The sequence below is a fragment of the Dermacentor silvarum genome, chromosome 4 (assembly GCF_013339745.2).
Source record: "Dermacentor silvarum isolate Dsil-2018 chromosome 4, BIME_Dsil_1.4, whole genome shotgun sequence".
Classification (NCBI taxonomy): domain Eukaryota; kingdom Metazoa; phylum Arthropoda; class Arachnida; order Ixodida; family Ixodidae; genus Dermacentor; species Dermacentor silvarum.
This window is the reverse complement of record NC_051157.2, coordinates 183,008,615-183,019,226: the sequence shown is the minus strand read 5'-3', so window position 1 is coordinate 183,019,226 and position 10,612 is coordinate 183,008,615. Positions and strand designations below refer to the sequence as shown.

The 10,612-nt window shown below is 48.9% G+C and overlaps 2 protein-coding genes across 7 annotated transcripts in view; one reads left to right on the top strand and one right to left on the bottom strand.

Moving 5' to 3' along the window:
- Positions 1–211: 211 nt before the first annotated feature.
- On the bottom strand, positions 212–2,972 carry LOC119450829 (uncharacterized). Its single transcript, XM_037714322.2, has one exon. It carries the CDS (start codon positions 2,773–2,775, stop codon positions 2,413–2,415), a length of 363 nt encoding a protein of 120 aa, XP_037570250.1. The 5' UTR covers positions 2,776–2,972; the 3' UTR covers positions 212–2,412.
- Positions 2,973–3,476: 504 nt separating this feature from the next.
- LOC119449096 (homeodomain-interacting protein kinase 2-like) overlaps positions 3,477–10,612 on the top strand; it is a 77,106-nt gene continuing 69,970 nt past the window's right edge. For 3 of the 6 annotated variants that reach the window (XM_049666266.1, XM_049666265.1, XM_037712285.2), the window contains exon 1: positions 3,478–3,929. The gene's annotated coding sequence lies outside the window, so the exon portion shown is untranslated. Of the gene's footprint in view, positions 3,930–5,383; positions 5,523–6,313; positions 6,537–10,612 lie in introns of those variants that run through there. The other 3 variants (XM_049666267.1, XM_049666263.1, XM_049666264.1) reach the window with 3 other exon arrangements.

Sequence of the window (10,612 nt, the reverse complement as noted above, 5' to 3'; positions counted from 1 at the left end):
CATTTGCAGTCGGTGTGGTGGTAAATGTAATGGTGGAGTACGCTGCTGTGGAGTAAGTTGTCCAATTGTCATTGCAAGCGTCTGTTTGGGGACTGTGTGCCACCACTCAGATGGTTAATGAGTGTGCAGCAGAATGGGTCGGCTTGCTTGTGCAAAGCAAAATTTAGGAGCGCAAAGAAGCACCTTCACCACTTGCAAGACGGGTGCCGAGTCAATGCTTTTATTCAACAGCTCCCAAACAGAGCGAGAGAAATATGTGATCTATGATAATGATGATTACAATGAAAAAGATGAACAGAAAGCATATAGAGTACTACTATTTCTCTTATTGCCGCTTCCAGCGCAGCTATTACGTGAGGAATTTCCCGCTTGAAGTTATTGGCTGCTCCATCATCACTCTCTAGTTGGTTGATAAGTTACTCACACATAACCAGTTTATTTTAGCAAGAGCCTCCTCTAATTAAAAGTGAGTGAGCTTTTAGTACACATGTATTAAGAGTGGTGATGAGAGCACGTGACTGGTCTTCCTAAAAAACATTTGAGCGCTGCTCATAATCCTCTCCGTGAACTTTGTAGCAACTCTGTAACATTGATTTTCAGGTAAATTAGCAGCCATGGTGATGGTAAGACCAGAACTAAGAGCTGTGCAAAGGGATTGTTATCAGTCACCTACATCTTTGTGTAGTCAGTAGGTCTGCGCGCCCACATGCATAGTGATGTCACTTTCTAGGGCCAGGCCTTTTTATGTGCACAGGTTATGGGTCTTCTTCCTGGCCTTGCAATCCTTTTGGTCGTCATCATTACTGCGGAACAATACATCCACATTCAATGTTTTTGTCACTTTGATGGGCCTAGTGTACAGGAGTCACCATAGACCTTCGTTGTCCTAGCCTTGCAAGCCGCATTGCAGTGCAAGTTGTTATGCTAAACACACAGCCTCCTGCTTGAAGCCATATTCACAAAAGAAGGCGTCAGCACGTACATACTATGTCGCTGTCCAAACTTGTTTTGCACCTATACCAGAAGTGCTCAGATTACACGGAACCTTATTCAAAAAGGAAGATGAGTGCCAGACCTCTCTAAGAGAATGTAACAGTGTCAAAACAGTGGACCACATTCACGGCAGCAATGTAAAAGATGTGAATGAGTTTCGTTTTAATTGCATTTACTGATGTTGCACCAAACTTACGAGCCATTTGCAGCAAAGCATGAAGATACATGGCCTACTTGTATCTTTCCTCCAAAGCAAAACTCGCCCAAATACACAACCACTGGGACTCCATCCAAGGTTGCTCTGCCTATGGGCGGTGTACAAATGCATAGCCTGCTTGCTTAGCGACAATTATCGTGCTTGGCAATAGGTATATGTGCTGGTTGTAGGTCACCGGTTGCAGATAAATACTGCATTCGGAGTGCACAGACATCCACAGGCTTGCAGTACTTCATAAAAGGGCACAGGGCATTTGCCGTTTACTTGGCGAGATACATTCACTGCACTGGTGTACAATCACATTTCGTAGTGTGCATGCTAAAGCGAAGGTAATTTGCGGTGTCATAAATTAAAACATTCAGTCACCCCGCCCCCCCCCCCCCCCCCCCCCCCGTCAGCAGTTTCCCCACACCAATGTCATAGCACAAAATTTAGACTTTGACAAATTTCCCTAGACAAGGCTCGAAGTCTGTAGATCTAAGGAAATTTCCCTGTAGTAGGCAGCAATAGACCCCACCTTTTTTTTGGCCCCCGTTGGGGATGGGGAAGAGCTATACAGAAAGCAGTTTTCTTGCCCTGATGAAGTACAAGCCCTGTTGTGAAAACATCACTTGTTTGACCACTGTTGATCCAGCTTCCTGTGTACCTCTGTATTGTTCGAATGCAAAATTGAGCATTTGTGCTAGCCGATGAATCTAATCAGTTATAATAATCCTTATATTTAACAGCAGTCAACGTCCAGTGGGTCATGCCCCAATGTGCCACATATGTTCCACATCCTGCAGCATAGCGGAGGAATAGTCGAAAAATGAAAACCGTATACAATTACAGTTCAATGATGTCACCATCAACTAGGACAAAAGAAAAGTATTCTTGCCCCCTTTAAAAAGAGTGTAAAATGAAGGCTAAATATTATACAAGCTCGAAGCCAGCTTCTGTTGACACCGGTTCTCGCCTCTGTCGCACAGGTCGAGTTCGAGGCGGCGGCGAGGCGGAGACAGGCCCTCGGAGCGCACCCCTCCGCAACAGGTAAGTTACTTTCACTGCAAATGTCACCACTCACTAGCACGGCCGAGGCGAACGTAGCGTCATGGCACTGCCGATGCGAGTTGCATGCAAAAACGCGCGCACTACGGACGCCCGTGCTTCACCGCAGTACAATCGGCTGCTCCCAAAGCGCGCAACTCCGCAAGGAACGGAGTCTAGCCCTTGGTGTCGGGTTTTCCGCCGTCGGGAGGTCTGCCGTAGACCATCGCCAAGGCCCGTTCGTGTTTTCGCCGCACCTCAGCCGGTACCGTGGAGCGCAGGTGGGCAACTTCGCGGAGTTTCTGTTCTAACAGTTCCTCGAGGGTGAGGCTGCCCGTCGGGCCCTGTTCGTCGACGACCACGTTGCCGTAGACGAGGTCGCGGAACCGGGACCTGAAGCGGGACACGATTTCTTGCGCGAGGTGTTCCTCCACGCCCTCGGCAGAGAGCAGCTTCTCGAAGCGTCGGTTCACTTCTTCCAGCGTCAGGTCGAGATACAAAGCGCTGCGACAGTGCAGCGGCGCGACGTCGTCATCCATGCTGGCGGAGCGCTGCGAGACGGTCACACACTCGCGAGGTCGGTGCACGGAGCGTCACGTACTGAACGAACCACAAATGCCAGCTCGAAGGTATTCACGCCAGGGCCATTCACGCTATTTGGTCGCAGCGGTAGGTTCGCCGACATTCGTGCGCTCCCGCCATAGGTGGTGTATTTGTATCGGCGTTGAATCCACGCATTCGTTGGCGTCCTCTGGGCTTACCGTACGGATCTTAAAGGTTATGCTTTTGTTGGTTGAATGCGGCGGAAGCGATTTCTGGAGCCAAACTCGCGTCTAGTCGTTGGGCACCAATGCGCCACCAACAGATGTAAACTCAAGGACGCTCGAAATAATTCGCATTCGCAAAACGGCGCTTCACCTTGAAAGCAAAGAACACTCGCCACAGCTCAAAAAATTTTAAGTTCAGTAACTATAAATTGACTGCGAAGGTTGGCGATTAATCTACAAAACTTCCAACGACGTCTTCCTCAGAGCAACAAATGCGAATCTCAAAGACCATGCTTCAACCTATAAAAAGCCTTAGATTAACGTCACGGCTGCCATGTTTTGTGCATCACAATTTTTATACAGAACAGAGGATAACCGAGCCGAGCCATGCCAAGTTTGTTTTTGTTTTAGTATTTTTGAGGTCAAACGGAGCCAATCCGAGTCTGCGTTAGCTGCTCGTTTCCGACATCCCTAGCCGGTCTCTCCGTCCCCTGCGCGGCCCGAAGGCCTGAGAAGGAAACGGGGCGAAGCGGAGGACATGTTGGCGTTGAGCTCCGAGTGCTAGCAGCAGCCAGAGTCTGCGCGGCGACTCCAGCACGGAGGTCTGGGCTGCCTCGCGATAGCCGCAGTCCTCCCGGGATGATGAAACCACCGCAAAGCGGCCTGTCGTTGTCTCGATTGTGCGCCGTCGTTGTTAGCCCAGCGCCTGTCTGGGCCCCGCTGTTTTGAGAGCCGACCCCCTTGCTCGCACGCCCCGACGAGTTCCGGCTGCCGTCTGGCAGCGCTGGCTGTGTTGTGTGTTTGTGACCATTGCCTACGACGACGACTGCGTAAACGGCTTGAAAAAGTTATGCCCGATCCGTCCGGCCCGTCGGAATGACTGTCGCCCGAAAACTGTTGGATGAGCGTAGCGTCGACAAACTGAGGTAAGCGCGATCGCCGCCCCACAATCGCAGTGCGCAGGAGAGCCGCCGTTCTTTGTACTGTCGCTCTTCCGCGAGCTCGCCTTCTCTTTATTCCGCGTTTCGAGAACCGCGTCGACGTCGCGTGTCGTCGATTGGGACGAGTGATGTGCTTCTCCCGAGTGTCGCGAATTGCGCGTTGTGCGTGAAAGATATCCGTGCAGTGGTCGTCCCTGCGCCATCGGCCGCCGTCAGCTGGGGCCATTAATTGAGCGTCGCGTTTTGCCATCGGCACGGCCCGCAGCTATGAGGGACACCCGTTTTGCAGCGGAAGGTCCTTTTGTTTCGACGCGCCGCTAACGAGCGGCCCCGCAACCGTGCGAGCCTTGACGGACTCGTCCTCGCTGGGTCTTTCCATCGTGAGTGTGTGTCTACGTGCGACGGCTCATCGCGCACCGATCGGTTTCTTTTAGCGCTGGGACTCTGACCTGCTTACCGCGGTTCGTTTCTCGCGAAATCCGCGTCATCGCCGCGCATTTTAACCGTGAATGTCGAATTGCCAGGAGTGACATATTGGACGTTGTGGGCCGCCGATTGGCTTTTATGGCCAGCCCAACCCCCGATGGCTATTCGACGTCGCTTTCCGACTGCGCCACTTTCATGGCATGGCTGTCCGCCGGACCTTACGACGAAGTTTCGTGCGAGCTCTGTCTGTAGCTGTCCGACAGAGATCGTGTGTGTGTGTGTGTGTGTGTGTGTTTTTTTTTTTTTTTTCTGATCCGTGGGCTGGTTGGTGTGTTCAGCGATGATAAATGCGTGTCGGCTAATCAATTTAACGGCGCTTTTTCGATCGGCGGCGCCTTTCCGCGAAATGTGACGTAATTCGTAGGTACTTGTCTTTTGACGAGATCGATGTATTGCGTTGCTGTTTTTCTTTTTTTTTTTTAAGAGAAACAATAATGTCCTCCCCCACACCGCACTTAAAGAAAAAGAAATCAAGGATATGCTACAGCTTCGCTGCAACTTCACAAGCCGCCGCAAGTGACCTCCGTTGATTGCCGGAAATGCCGATATATTTGTACCGCAGCCGGTCATTTGCAGGAAAAAAGTTGGTCGGCATAATCCCGAGGACGGACGTCACTGCTGTGCGTGCGACGGGCGAAGAAAAAAAAAAAGTGTGCTGCTATTTGCGTGCATTCTGTTGCGTTTCGGTCTTGCATTTCATGTTCCTCTTCGCCGTTCCGTGAAGGTTTGTTTGCGTCATTTCCGACTTGCCACACGGGCTTTCTCTGTTTTTTCGCTACAAGCTCCCGTTCCCAAGTTCCTCAAAGCGTTTGCAGCGCGGCCTCCACCAGTTGGGTGCAGCGGGTGTGGTACTTCCGTCGCGAGCGACTATTTGATCGTGTACGGACAAACAGCACATTTCAGTTTCGTGTTTTGTTTTGTCGTTCGTGCGCACGTGTGGCGCCTTCCCTGTCGTCACTTCCGGCGGGGCCCGCTGTGCCGTCACGCGCCTCTTGGCTCTGTTGTTTTCCTTTGCTCAAAAGCTGTGTGTGGTGTGCGTGCTCGCCAGTGCTGTTTGGTTTGGTCGCTGCCTCGATAGCCGCCCGGCGCAAGGTCTGCCACCTTCTTCTCCACCCTCTCGCGCAAATTTTCTTCGGCGACGTTTTATTTCGTAAATGCACTTTCATAGTTTCGTTAACTATTCGGCCGAAAAAAAGGAAGAAAAAAAAAAAGGAAGTTGTGACATTGCTTTTACGCCTAGCCTTCCCTGTCCGACGGAGGTTATGCGTCGCAGGTTGGGGCGACGCTGTGGTCAGTCACCTCCTATACTGTGTGACACTTTGCGCCGGTTCGTTCTGCGTTGCGACCCGCATCAAAAGACGCGATGAGGGCACGCAGGCGTACGTCAGGTGAGGGTCTGGTCATCAGGGAAGCTCACTACAAGGCGTGCCACCCCCCCCCCCCTTTTTTTTTTATTTTGCGTTTTGTTCGCGAATAATGTGCCCTCGTATTGCGTGTCGGGTCGCTAGAAATTAACTGCGCAGAAGCGGTCGAGCTGGGAGGGCAGCGTCTTTTGCCGGAGCCCGCACTGACGACCGCAGCAGCGAAACCAACCATGTTCCCGCTTCCGAAACGACGCCGGCGCTCCGAGTTTCTTGACGTTTGCGACAAGAAAATAGAAAATAAAAAAAAGAGGAGGGGCACAGAGTCCCGCTTCTGCGTTGCATCACACTGCAGAAGACGCGCCAGGCAGGCACCACCACGACGACACGAGGTACCCGTGTCGCCGCCAGCGTAGGGGAAAAACAGACGCGAACAAAAGACGAAAAAGTGTGTTCTTTTGCGAATTGTGCCGCCGCGGTGTCGCTGGTGGTGTGGGGCTTTTTTCGGAAGCGCACCAGTGGAGCGTGCGTGCGCGAGCTCGGCTGCCGAAACGTGTCGCCTCGGTTCTTCCCCGGCCCAGCTCGGGGTCTTGACGTCAGGCAGACGAGTGGGTAGCCGCGTTTTCGGCCCTAGCTCGGTCACCGTTCGGAGGACGGCCCGGTTCCGGATTGCGTTCGGTGGAAGCCGATTGCCCTGCCGCAGCTGCCGTCGACCGTCGTAGCATGGGCGCGTCTAGGACAGACGGTAAACGGACCTTTCATTTCTTCCGTACGAAACGATTTCGTTCGCTTCTTCCCAAGTTGCCTTTGGCCAACCGGCCGAGGGCCCATCTGGGACGCCTTTGCACATTGCGTCCCAACCCCCGCCATCGGTCCAACCGGCCGGTTGCCGAAGCCATAGGTGCCAGCTTGTCCCACAAGCTTTCGGAGCAGTTATCGCCCTCCACGAGCGCACATCATCTACTGCATTGTACCAAAAGTTGCCTGCCGGCGACCGCGAGAAACCTTATTTAGATGCGTCCCTCTGGCGCTCTCCAAGAACCACGTCGTTACAGTCGGCAAAATGCTTTGCACTACCGCGATTGTGCGCCTGGAAATGCGCGCCATGTGCTCGCCCATTTTCTGGTTGTTGCCGTTGTTTTTGTCGATTGCGTACGCGGACGTTCTGCTCACTAGGTTTTGCGGTCACCTCGCTGCGAAAGCGCGGACTCTCGTGTTGAGATCAGCTCAATGCTATCGGGACTGGCCTCTTGGAAAGGAGAGATTTAGCAGAAGCATATTGTCGGCGTGCAGCTTGACTTAATTCCACAAAGGATATGGAATCGGTGGTCGTTTTAGATGCAAGCGTGAAGCGATGACCTGACCATGCGGCCTAAGTGAAAAATTATCCGTTGGAACAATGGGTCTCGCTGTGTTCACACTGGCTTTATGCTTCTCCTTGCTTCAAAGGCCAACTCGCTTTGGCTAATCAATCAACGAAATTTCACTTTGGCTAAATCAATTTTACATTAGGTATAAATGATACTACTGGAGCAATCATGGTAAATTTGCAGGGCAGGAAATTGTCGAGTTTTCTTTTTAGCAGCCTTTAAATAGCACTTAAAGCAGATAACACGTGCAACTTAGTTTGCAGATATGAAATTGACTCCAAGCATGTCGCCTGCAAGATTTTTCAGCGCACTGTCGGCAGCCACAGGCACCGCCTAATCACGGAGATCGTGTCAAGGTATCACACTGGTTCTCGACATTCTGGGTCATGCACTAGTTCTGGCAAGGGGATATTGCAGCGTTTAAAATTTTTAAAATTTGATTGCAGTATTAAAGATGCCAGTTTTTGCTGGCTTTCCCCTAAACATGCACTGGTATTTCAAGCGTTGAAATTTGCAAGTAGGGGGCTGCTTTATATTCATTCTGAAACGAGGCCTTTCAACGCAATAGAAAATTAGCTGCAGCTGGCCTTTACTGAATTCTCAAGTAGTAGCTAGAAGCATGCATTTCTGTGGTACTGCAAAAAGGCACTGGAACATTTTTCTTTACTTGCTTGAGATGACAAAGGTTCACTAATAAGCTGTAGGATCACATTTGAATTGGAACTGAGAAAATGGGACTGGGCATGCAATGCGTAGGGCTATAGACCATAAAATGGTTGCCAAAGGAAAGGAAGTGCAGTCGAGGACAGCAGAAAATTGGGTGCGGTGATTAAATGTGGAAACTCGCTGGGAGAGGCCTTCATCCTGCCAGTAGACAAAAAATAGGCTGATTATGATGCTCATGAATGTATGAATGAATTATGGCGAATGTATGAATAGATGGCACAATTATGCAAACATCGAGGCAAATTCGCGTTTCTGTTTGAGTGTGCACGATGTATGTATCCCCACGAGAAACTATCACTATTTGGGCTTCTTCATTCCCTCAGTCTGCTCTGCACATGCTCTATCAGGCATGTGGAAATTTCGATGCTAATATTACAGCATTGTGATAGGGAATCGCACATAGACCACGACCCTACTCCTCTCACTTTTGTTGGGACGAATAGACCTGTCTCACTATATAGTTTTTCTCACTTCCTGGTTTTAGAAAGTATTTGTTCATATTTCATTATCTTGATCACTTTTGAGTTGATTTGTAGTACAACTCTGAACCGGGCATGGTATCGGGTCTGGCTTAAACAGTAAGCCACCCTACAAATACAATTGCATGAATCTCCCTCTTGGAAATGAATAGGCTTTTGGTCATTAATCGAACCAAAGGGTAGTTGATGTTTCGGAACCCCTACAGGTCCACAAGGGAGTAGACATAAGCTCATCGTGAGTATAAGCTTAATAGTTTTATTGATCACAATTCGTGTTGGCTCATCAGTATCAACTGTATTAGGGAAGATTTCTTTCTTTGGTGATGGATTGTCCCAGTCATTGACAAAATGGTTGCACTTGTAGGCATGCTCCACCGGTGTGTTCCTGTTGGCGGGTCGTGACTACTGGCAGGCTCAGTTTCACAAAGTTTACTCTTTTTATTAACATATATTGGCACTCCTGCCGAGGTGAAGTACAATATTTTAATCATTACACTTAAACATTGTCAAGTTTGGCATTCTGTTTAATGTTCTTTTGAGATGTGCATATGCGGTGGATGCTTCATCTCTGGCTGCAGATACCACATCTAGGCATTATGCAAAAATGCTCATGTACGATGCTTTCCAGAGGGTAAAAATTAATGGGCAGCCTCCAGTGTCATTTGTGCCCACAGCGCTACTTTGGGATGTTACGAGAAAGCTCAGCATTTTACTGCAAGGAATTTGATGAGGTTTGTTTAATATTTAGAAAAAGCAGTTCAAATCTACCTGCTGTAGAAAGTACATTTTTTGTTTAGGCATCAATTTTTTAAAAAATCTTTGAAAATTGCACAACTTTAAAAAAAAAGACTACTGCTACGGCCACATGTGCATGCACATTTAAGGAATTGGGGATACATAAACAAAATGAAAATGCCCGCGTCTTTTGAAGCTACCAAATCCAGGGTTAAGTGCTGCTGTACAATGGCACAATGGAGAGGTATTTCATATCGATTCGTGAGCGTGCCCGCTAGCTGACAGGCAGGTGGGTGTGCAAACAACAGGCTTGGTGGTGGCTTCTAACGGACCTTCCGCCGTGGCCGCTCTAGCCAGGAATGTTGAGCTACATGCGCACTTGCAAAGAAGGATGCCTATAGTTTGTTTCATACATAGCAGGCAGTGCTACCAAATCTCGAGAGACTCCGCTTGCTGGTTGCATTCACGTCTGAAAAATTGTGGGTCACCTATGAAAGAAAGGCATAGGTATGCGTCATGTAATTTGATTTTGCACTGTATTGTACTTTTATGTTGCAAGATATGGTGTAATTATTATGTGGAGGGTGTCGCATATCTGAACCTATTACCATTGAATGAGCGGAGGGACACTTCTGTGCAATAAACAGCCACAGCACACTGCTCGTGCTCTTGGCAAGGGCAGGTCTTGTTGCACATTGAAAATACAAATGTGTACAAATAATACAATATTTGAAATAACCTTGCATCCACGAGTTGTAATATATATAATAGTTACTTTGTGGAAACTGTTGCTGCTGAAAAACAACTGCACTGTGAAACCTGCAGAGTGAGATTTTTGTGACAGCAGGAGTTGCGTAGCTTCAGCAGCATTGCCTATTCAAGTATGAAATGAAGTGTACACTGGGGCCGTACTCTCATTCCAATGGCGAGAACTCTAGCGTCTAGTCTGTGGCCTTCCAGTTGGCTCCCATCGTCTACCGAACTGTGTCGAATGACGTAATTACTGGGGCATGTGAGGTGTTAGGCTGTGGAGCAAATAGCTGAGATTTCATTACCGTGTGCTGCAGCTGCATGTTTATGGGAGTAGTGTGTGTACTGTATTCACGGAATAAAATGCTTGAATTGAGGACCAACTTTCGTTTTCAACATCTTCGGTTCGTTTGACACTGGCGCACTTTTGGCTTGCACACCTAGTCCGCATCACGTTCCATAACCAGAGTCGCAGTGACATGACACGACAATCTTCAATAATTGCACCTATGGAGTGTTCTACTTTAAAGTTTCCCTTTTGAGTGAGATATAGTTTCATTCTATGAGGTATTTTTACTCTATCATTTTTATTAAAACATTGTTGAAAATTGCTGAATGGAAAAGTATCAAGTTTACAGCTAGTGTATGCCCAAAACTTTAAATTTAGGTAAACGTTAATCCGAAGGGGTCAGAGTTCATCAGGCCTGCTACAGTTGTAGCTCATAAGAACACTGTGGCTTTGAGCTGTATAACATAACTTA

What these genes read in the sequence shown, in the direction of transcription:
- LOC119450829 (XM_037714322.2), bottom strand. Translation starts at nt 2,775, where the DNA reads ATGGATGACGACGTCGCGCCGCTGCACTGTCGCAGCGCTTTGTATCTC.